The 10,698-nt window shown below is 39.7% G+C and overlaps 1 protein-coding gene across 1 annotated transcript in view; it reads right to left on the reverse strand.

Moving 5' to 3' along the window:
* Window positions 1-1,980: 1,980 nt before the first annotated feature.
* The window catches only part of prkn (parkin RBR E3 ubiquitin protein ligase), a 237,836-nt gene continuing 229,118 nt past the window's right edge, over window positions 1,981-10,698 (reverse strand). The window contains exons 10-12 of the mRNA XM_067421999.1: window positions 8,466-8,552; window positions 8,078-8,195; window positions 1,981-2,302 (exon numbers count right to left, since the gene is read on the reverse strand). Coding sequence (XP_067278100.1) covers window positions 2,193-2,302; window positions 8,078-8,195; window positions 8,466-8,552 — 315 coding nt within the window. The 3' untranslated portion in view covers window positions 1,981-2,192. The remainder of the gene's footprint in view (window positions 2,303-8,077; window positions 8,196-8,465; window positions 8,553-10,698) is intronic.

Here is a 10,698-nt window from a genome sequence, read left to right on the forward strand (position 1 = left end):
TTGGGATGAATTAGAGCGGAGACTGAGAGCCAGGCCTTCTCGTCCAACATCAGTGCCTGACCTCACAAATGAGCTTCTAGAAGAATGGGCAAAAATCCCCATAAACATCTTCCCAGAAGAGTTGAAGCTGTTATAGATGCAAAGGGTGGGTCGACTACATATCAAACCCTACAGATTAAGAATGGGATGTCATTAAAGTTCATGTAAAGGCAGAAATCCCCAAACATTTGGCAATATAGTGTGTATTCAACTAGGAAATAATTATTGTAATATGATTTCACATTATTATTGTTTTTACTGTTTTATTTTTGATCAATCAGTTTCCTGTAAAACGTTGGATATTGAATACAGTCAGTAATACAACAACACTCCAAACTAGCCAATCAAATATGTTGGAATTTGATGACGTACAACCCCAAATCAGAAAAAGTTGGGACAGTATGGAATGTGCAAATAAAAAAAAAAAGAAGTGATTACTAAAATTACTTTGACTTGTATTTCATTGCAGACAATATGAACACCAAATATTTCATGTTTTGTCTGGTCAACTTCATGTCATTTGTAAATATGCATCCTTTCCTGTCATTCAGACCTGCAACACATTTCAAAAAAAGTTGGGACAGTAAAGCATTTACCACTTTGTAATGTTGCCATTCCTTTTCACAACACTTAAAAGACGTTTAGGGACTGAAGACACCAAGTGATGAAGTGTTTCAGGTGTAATTTTGTCCCATTCTTCCTGCAAACAAGTCTTAAGGTGGGCAACAGTACGGGGTCTTCGTTGTTGGATTTTGCGCTTCAAAATGCGCCACACATTCTCTATTGGAGACAGGTCGGGACTGCAGGCAGGCCAGTCAATGCAGAATGTGGTTTTGCATTGTCTTGTTGAAATATGCATGGACGTCCCTGGAAAAGATATCTTCTTGAAGGCAGCATATTATGCTCCAAAATCTCTCTGTACTTTTCAGCATTAATGGTGCCTTCACAGAAGTGCAAGTTACCTTTGCCAAGGGCACTGACACAACCCCATACCATGACAGACCCTGGCTTTTGGACTTGTTGCTGGTAACAGTCTGGATGATCCTTTTCTTCTTTGGTCCGGAGCACACAGTGTCCATTCCTCCCAAAAAATACCTGAAATACTGATTCATCTGACCACAGTACACATTTCCACTGTGTGATGGTCCATCCCAGATGCCTCCGAGCCCAGAGAAGTCGACGGCGCTTCTGGACACTGTTAACATAAGGCTTCCTTTTGGCACAGTACAGTTTTAACTAGCATTTGTGGATGTAACTACGTATTGTGGTACTTGACAAAGGTTTGCCAAAGTAGTCCTGAGCCCATGTGGTGATATCGCCTATAGATGAATGACGATTCTTGATGCAGTGCCGCCTGAGGGATCGGAGATCACGGTTGTTCAGCTTAGGCTTGCGGCCTTGTCCTTTACGCACTGAAATTCCTCCAGATTCCTTGAATCTTGTAATTATGTTATGCACTGTTGAATGTGAAATATTCAAATCTCTTCCTATCTTTCTTTGAGGAACATTGTTTTTAAACATTTCAATAATTTTCTCACGTATTTGTTGGCAAACTAAACTGGCGATCCTCGGCCCATCTTTGCTCCTAAAGGATTAGATCTTTCTTGGATGCTGCTTTTGTACCAAATCATAATTTCAATCACCTCTTGACATCACCTGTTTCAAATCACATCATTAGTTAACCCTTTTACCTCATTACTAGCCCTAAATTGCTCCTGTCCCAACTTTTTTTGAAATGTGTTGCAGGTCTGAATGACAGGAAAGGATGCATATTTACAAATGACATGAAGTTGACCAGACAAAACATCTGTTCATATTGTCTGCAATGAAATACAAGTCAAAGTAAATTTAGAAATCACTACTTTCTTTTTTTATTTGCGTTTTCCAAACTGTCTCAACTTTTTCTGATTTGGGGTTGTAAAAGAAAAACATGACTCGGGATTTCAATAAAACATTTTAATAACACTAGAATTTTATTCCATCACATATTTGTGATTCCCACAAATACTGTACCTTTGAATGTCAGCAGCATTTCATGACATGTACCTCACATCAGTGGTACTGATTTGACTTGCTAATGATTGACAGTGTCCTGCGAGGTTTCCCATTGGTTCATTCCCTGAGTTTCGGCTCACAGCGAGAGCGTATCCGGCTCATCCGAACCAGTGGTTACCCATACACTCTCTGTTCCACTCCACACGACAGAGCCAGCACCATTCAAACTTACACTGTGGACGAGGACACACCATGTGCATACAGCCACCTGTGGAAGATCATAATACACACACACACACACACACACACACACACACACACACACACACACACACACACACACACACACACACACACACACACACACACACACACACAAGGGGATCATTATCCATACTGAAGGAGATAATAATGGCATCCTTATGATGCACGCTTCAAGTGCAAAGATAAAAACAAAGATAGCCACCCTATTCTTAAAAAATAGTACTGTCACAACTCACCAGTGTGAGAGCCCATGATCACCACCAGAGGGCACTCCACCCCGGACTGTCACTCCATCACAAACTACATTACCCATAATCCTTTGCCTAGGACTCATTAGCACTCACTGTTTACACCTGTGTCTCATCACCTCATTACCTCTGCCTATATAAGCCTGGTTATCTCTGTCATTCATTGCGAAGTCTTCTGTAACGAACTGCTCTGACACAGAAAGGTTGGAGATCCAAATGCAGTATTTATTGAAGGATAATCCAAAGTCATAGTCCATAGAACAGGCAAAAGGTCATAACAGGAAATCAGTCCTGAAAAGGCATACAAAACAAAAGGGACAGGCAAAAGGGTAATCCACAGAGAAGGCAAGAAATCAACGACCAAGACACATGAAACCAGGGAAACGCTCAGAAATGCAGTTGTGACAATTAACAAGACTTCACCCTGAAGGACTGAGTGAACAAGGTGTATATAGGCAGAGGGAATGAGGTGATGAGACACAGGTGTGAACAGTGAGTGCTAATGAGTCCTAGGCAAAGGATTATGGGTAATGTAGTTTGTGATGGAGTGACAGTCCGGGGTGGAGTGCCCTCTGGTGGTGATCATGGGCACTCACACTGGTGAATTGTGACAAGTACTGTGTGTGAAACAGTTTTCATTAAGAAATGCAAAACATTTTATACAATAATATGCTGACATGACCTCATTACACACATGGTTAATTATCCTGAAGTAGGGCATTATTTGAAGGAACAGCCATTTGTAGTGGTGTCCGAAACCATACTGGATGTTATCGAGTGCACTCATTCAATCGCACATTGCACCGCAATAACAAGTGTACAGCCGATGTACACTCAATGGCTGTCCGAATTCACACACTCGTTTTCATTCACTCCTTCAAATTAACTGTATTAGTGGACGAGGGGATAATGATTGAGGGTTTAGGGGGTGATTTCACACTCATATTTATATCCACCTGTTCAACTGCTTGTTAACAAATATCTAATCAAATGACCTCAACTCAATGCATTTAGGCATGTAGACATGGTCAGGGTGATCTGCTGAAGTTCAAACACAGCATCAGAATGAGGAGGAAAGGTTGTTTAAGGGACTTTGAACGTGGAAAGGTTGCTGTTGGTGCCAGACTGGCAAGTGTACATTGCATCCAGAAAGTGTTCACTTTTTTCCACATTTTGTTATGTTACGGCCTTATTCCAAAATGGATTAAATTCCTTATTTCCTCAAAATTCTGCAAACAATACCCCATAATGACTTGTGAAATAAGTTTGTTTGAAATATTTGCAAATGTATTCAAAATAAAAGAAACTAAATCACATGTTCATAAGTATTCACAGCCTTTGCTAAATACTTTGTTGAAGCGCCTTTGGCAACAATTACAGCCTCAAGTATTTTTGAGTATGATGCTACAAGCTTTGCAAACCATTTTTTGGGCAGTTTCTCCCATTCTTCTTTGCAGGACCTCTCAAGCTCCATCAGGTTGGATGGGGAGCGTCGGTGCACAGCCGTTTTCAGATCTCTCCAGAGATGTTCAATCGGTTTCAAGTCTGGGCTCTGGCTGGGCCACTCAAGAACATTCCCAGAGGTGTCCCGTAGCCACTCCTTTGTTCTCTTGGCTGTGTGCTTAGGGTCGTTGTCCTGTTTAAAGATGAACCTTCGCCCCAGTCTGAGGTCCAGAGAAGCTCTAGAGCAGGTTTTCAAGGATGTCTCTGTATATTGCTGCATTCATCTTTCCCTCGATCCTGACCAGTCTCTCTCAGTTCCTGCTGCTGAAAAACATCCCCACAGCATTATGCTGCCACCACCATGAGATGGTTTTGGCCATGGTTTCCTCATGATGCTTGCCATTCAATCAGGCCACTGTGCTCATTGGGACCTTCAATGCTTCAGAAATGTTTCTGTACCATAGAGTTCAAACAATCTTCTTTCACATTGTCATTATGGGATATTGTTTGTAGAATTGAAGAAAGAAAATCAGTTTTGGAATAAGGCTGTTACATAACAAAATGTGGAAAAAGTGAAGTGCTGTGAATACTTTACAGATGCACTGTATTTCAGAAACTGCTGATCTACAGGGTAAAAGGCCTTTTTATTTTCCTCTACACCACTAGATGGCACAAAAAACTTGCCTTAGAACTTTCCAAAACATCCCCTTTTTAAGATGCATGTGGACATTTGTCTGATCTTTGAAGCGATCACGGGCAGCAGCACAAAGTTGATTCTGCGCTCATTTGATCTATTGCTAAAAATATTGACTATTTTGAGACGAAGGTTTATTTATGAAATTTATAAATATGTTATTAATCATAGTATATATTAAAATATAATTTAATGGTACTACTGTAAATCTGTATTCAATTATTATGGGATCTCATTTAATGCTTTCAGAATCTATACTTTTTAAAATAATTTTGTAACATATTTTAATGACAGTATATTTATTGAACAAAAATGCATTATTTTATGTATCAAAATAAACAGAAAAAATTGCAAACTTTGCTAAAGTGATTTTTTTGAATGAGTATTAACTTAAACATTATTAAAAACATAATTTTAGACTTAAGGGGACCCTATGTGTCTGTCTCAGTACTGTGTGTTTTGCCCCATGCTGGTCGCCACATCATATTTTTTAAAAGAATGAAAAAATATTTAAACATAAATGTTCAATACAAACGTATATATTTTTTCTGCAATCATACACTATGGGGGCCTTTAACCCCGTTGAACCCTACTAACTGAGCATAGGTTAAAGGCCACAGCTGACCTGAGTACTGTTGATGACCATACCCATCCATTTATGTGTACCATCATCATTTCAAACTGGATTGTTGAACATGATAATGAGTTCACTAAACTCAAATGGCCTACAAAGTCAACAGATCTCAATCCAACAGTGCAGCTTTGGGAATGTAGTGGAACCGGAGATTCACGTCATGGATGTACAGCTGAAAAAATCTGTGATGATATCATGTCAAAATGGACCAAAATCTCTGCGACTTGTTGGATCTATGCCATGAGGAATTAAGGCGGTTCTGAAGGCAAAAGAGGGTCCGGTACTAGCAAGATGTACCTAATAAAGTGGCCAATGAATGTATTTTAAAATTCCATTGTGACAAATGGTACGCAGTCTTTAGATGAATAAGATTAGGGGTCTTTAACAGTGAGTTTGCGACCCCTAGCTGGTCCATAACGGTACTACTGCAGGGGACTCACAAATCATTGTTTGATAAAAAAAAAAAATGAAAATCTGTGTTAAACAAAAATGCAATTTACCATTGATTAAAATGCATAATGAAAAATGAAAATGCAAATGAACCTGTGCATCAATAATGGTTATTTTAAAGGTTATTCTAAATTCAATGTAAGCATCATAACAAGTGCATAAATACCCTAATATAGTAGGCTAGTATGTATGCTATTATAGGTTAGGCTTTAAATGCAACTTTCTCTGCTTCATCTCTCCAGAGGTTACAGATTCCTTTAGTAGGTCATCTTAGGACTGCCATGCACACGACGCACAGTATAGACCTTAGTCAGGTTAGACGCTGCATTGAATTTAATGTAGATGAAAACGAGGCTGTAAGGAATAGATCAGTTTTTATAATGGTATGCACTGTATAACACACACTTTTCACAATTCACAACTTTGCATGAGCTGAACAATCAGTGTGAAGCATTTAATGAAGAATTCTGCACAGCCTCATTTTCATCCCTGTCAGAAATTAAATATGTCGCTTCCCTGAATAATGTCTATTGGCAGTGCTAAAATATAATATATATTATATTATAATTCATATTATTATAATTAATTAATTAATATTATAATGTTATTTAATAAATTAACAACTTAAAACAAATCTAAATAAAACACTTACTAATATAAAGGATCAGAGACATCAGAGTATTGTGAACATGCATGTGCTGTTAATACCATCTTTCCAAATATACACAGATCAGGCATAACATTATGACCACTGACAGGTGAAGTCAATAACACTGATGATCTCTTCATCAGGGCTCCTGTTAGTGGGTGGGATATATTAGGCAGGAAGTTAAGTTTTGTCCTCAGAGTTGATGTGTTAGAAGCAGAAAAAATTGGCAAGCGTAAGAATTTGAGCGAGTTTGACAAGGGCCAGATTGTGATGGCTATACGAATGGGTCAGAGCATCTCCAAAACTGCAGCTCTTGTGGGCTGTTCCCGGTCTGCAGTGGTCAGTATCTATCAAAAGTGCTCCAAGGAAGAAACAGCGGAGAACCGGCCACAGGGTCATGGGCGGCCAAGGCTCATTGATGCACGTGGGGAGCGAAGGCTGGCCCGTGTGGTCTGATCAAACAGACGAGCTACTGGAGCTCAAACTGCTCCAGAAGTTACTGCTGGCTCTGATAGAAAGGTGTCAGAATACACAGAGCAGCTCAGTTTGTTGCGTATGCGGCGGCATAGCCGCTGACCAGTCAGGGTGCCCATGCTGACCCCTGACCCCCGGAAAGCACCAACAGTGGCACGTGAGCATCAGAACTGGACCACGGAGCAATGGAAGAAGGTGGCCTGGTCTGAGGAATCACGTTTTCTTTTACATCACGTGGATGGCCGGGTGTGTGTGTGTGTGTGTGTCTCTTACTTGGGGAACACTTGGCCCCAGGATGCACTATGGGAAGAAGGCGAGCCGGCGGAGGCAGTGTGATGCTTTGGGCAATGTTCTGCTGGGAAACCTTGGGTCCTCCATCCATGTGGATGTTACTTTGACACGCTCCACCTACCTAAGCATTGCTGAGACCATGTTCAGCCTTTCATGGAAACGGTATTCTGGTGGCTGTGGCTCTTCCAGCAGGATAATGCTCCTGACACAAAGCATAAATGCTTCAGGAATGGTTTGAGGAGCACAACAACGAGTCTGAGGCGTTGACTCGGCCTCCAGATTCCCCAGATCTCAATCCAATCGAGCATCTGTGGGATGAGCTGAACAAACAAGTCCGATCCATGGAGGCCCCACCTCACAACTTACAGACTTAAAGGATCTGCTGCTAACATCTTGGTGCCAGATACCACAGCACACATTCAGGGGTCTAGTGGAGTCCATGCCTCAAAGGCTTATGTCTGATCAGTGTATATAAGTGAAAGTTTTTTTTTAGAAATGAAAATATACAAGATAAAAAAGAATTAGGTAAAATTAATACATTATGAACAATTTGCTACCATTCTGTGAATAATATAATAATGTAATCAATAAAAAATAACTAGTCAAAATAATAAAATACTCTAAATAAGAGCATTAAAAATGTAATATATTCAAAGTACTTAATTAAAGTCACCATGAAATCAAAACTTACTTAATAATTGTTTATGGACTATTGCAGTATTTTTTATCATCATGTTTTTCACGATAGGGAAGAAAAGACTATTTCAACCTGCATTGCCGATTAAATATAAGCACTGTAAGTGGTAAGTAATAGTAATCAATCAGTAAGTAATAATATGAGCATTATGGCACTACTGTATTCTGAAAAGCTAGAGCAAGGTAAAGACCATTCGTACCATCCTTTTCCACGGGAACCTGGCATTTAGGGCAGGGGTGAGTGGTTTGGGCTATAGTGTCCTGTGAGGCCTGATCCCAGCGGGAGCGAAGAGCCGCTTCTTCATCAACAACATAACCCTGAAACACACACACACACACGCACGCATGCACACACACACAGCGGGGATCAAACACAGCACAGGGAGATTTGAGCTCTAAAATATGATTCTTTTATGAATCCGGTGATTTGTGAATGGCTTGCAGGCATTGTCCTGCACTGACACACTTATGGCTGTAATCTCCGGCTGTTCAACCCAAAGGGAGATGACTGATGATATCTAGCCAACATAAATTGAACTGTGCCCATGCATATGTGATGAACTAATATTAAAAGAGTGGCGTTCTTACCTGCAGGGTACTTCCTGTAGCTGCGGCTGTCATGTGTCTGCAGGGACCCTCGTGATGCTCTTCTTTACAGTCCCTGCAAAACACAAACTGACACAAACCGACACAGTTACTTATACCGCTATATGCCACAGCTCTGATCTTGATCAGTAATTAAAAAAATAAAGTACGTCTGATATTTTGCTTCACAATAGAAATAGAAGGTCAAGTCAACTGTGCTGCATTGTGGGACAGTTTGTGAGTGTGTGTGTGTGTGTGTGTCCTTGTTTATATTACATTGTGTGGACTAAATGTCCCCATAAGGATAGTAAAACCTGAGATCACCTACATTGTGGGAACCAGCCAGCGGTCCCTGCACTTTTCAAAAGGCTTATAAATCATACAGGATGAGTTTTAAAAAAAAGTAAAAATGCTGAATGTTTCCTGTGATGGGTAGGTTTAGGGGCAGTGTGTGTGTGTGTGTGTGTGTGTGTGTGTGTGTGTGTGTGTGTGTGTGTGTGTGTGTGTGTGTGTGTGTGTGTGTGTGTGTGTGTGTGTGTGTGCGTGTGTGTGTATTTTCTATCTGAATATATTTTGATATGTAATTTATTCCTGTAATCAAAGCTGAATTTATTATCATATGAGGATTTGATGCTTTTTGTTAACCAAAAACACAACCAAAATATAACCTTCAGGTGAATCAGGTGATTTTTACAATGATAGAATGAATTAACTATTACCAGGGTTAGTATTTTAGTATTAATTGTATCTATTAATAATGGATATACACTCACCTAAAGGATTATTAGGAACACCTGTTCAATTTCTCATTAATGCAATTATCTAATCAACCAATCACATGGCAGTTGCTTCAATGCATTTAGGGGTGTGGTCCTGGTCTAGACAATCTCCTGAACTCCAAACTGAATGTCAGAATGGGAAAGAAAGGTAATTTAAGCAATTTTGAGCGTGGCATGTTTGTTGGTGCCGGTCTGAGTATTTCACAATCTGCTCAGTTACTGGGATTTTCACACACAACCATTTCTAGGGTTTACAAAGAATGGTGTGAAAAGGGAAAAACATCCAGTGTGCGGCAGTCCTGTGGGAGAAAATGCCTTGTTGATGCTCGAGGTCAGAGGAGAATGGGCCGACTGATTCAAGCTGATAGAAGAGCAACTTTGACTGAAATAACCACTCGTTACAACCGAGGTATGCAGCAAAGCATTTGTGAAGCCACAACACACACAACCTTGAGGCGGATGGGCTACAACAGCAGAAGACCCCACCGGGTACCACTCATCTCCACTACGAATAGGAAAAAGAGACGACAATTTGCACAAACTTACCAAAATTGGACAGTTCAAGACTGGAAAAATTTCAGAATTTGGCGTAAACAGAATGAGAACATGGATCCATCATGCCTTGTTACCACTGTGCAGGCTGGTGGTGGTGGTGTAATGGTGTAGGGGATGTTTTCTTGGCACACTTTAGGCCCCTTAGTGCCATTTGGGCATCGTTTAAATGCCACGGCCTCTGAGCATTGTTTCTGACCATGTCCATCCCTTTATGACCACCATGTGCTACTTCCAGCAGGATAATGCACCATGTCACAAAGCTCGAATCTTTTCAAATTATATATATATATACAGGTCCTTCTCAAAAATATTTCAGTTATATACTTCTCGTATTTATTTCAGTAGGCCTATTAAAACAATAAAAGTCCTGAAATATTTCAGATGGTGTGCAATGAATCTAAAATATATGAATGTTTAATTTTTATCATTACATAAAGGAAAATAATGAACTATATCACAATATGCTAATTTTTTTAATTTCTATTTTGAATAAATGCTGTTCTTTTTTATCTTTTTTTTTTTTTTTTTACTTTTTATTCATCAATGCATCCTGTAAAAAGTATCACAGGTTCCAACATTTTTTGAAGCAGCCCAACTGTGTCCAACAGTGATATCAAATCATCCTTTCTGAAGGATCATGTGACTCTGAAGACTGGAGTAATAATGATAAACTCAGCTATGAACACAGGAATAAATGACATTTTAAAGTATATTGAAATAGAAAATGTCTCAGTTAGGCAACAATCATTCCCAGAAGAAGGGAAGGGAGACGCTGCATTGACGTCACCGACCGAAAGGGAATTAGTATTTCAAATATTTTTACATTTTAAACAACATTTCACAATATCACAGTTTTTGTCTGTACTTGCAAAAATAAACAAAAATGCAGGTTTGTGAGCATA

The sequence above is a fragment of the Pseudorasbora parva genome, chromosome 17 (genome assembly GCF_024679245.1).
Source record: "Pseudorasbora parva isolate DD20220531a chromosome 17, ASM2467924v1, whole genome shotgun sequence".
NCBI classification, from domain to species: domain Eukaryota; kingdom Metazoa; phylum Chordata; class Actinopteri; order Cypriniformes; family Gobionidae; genus Pseudorasbora; species Pseudorasbora parva.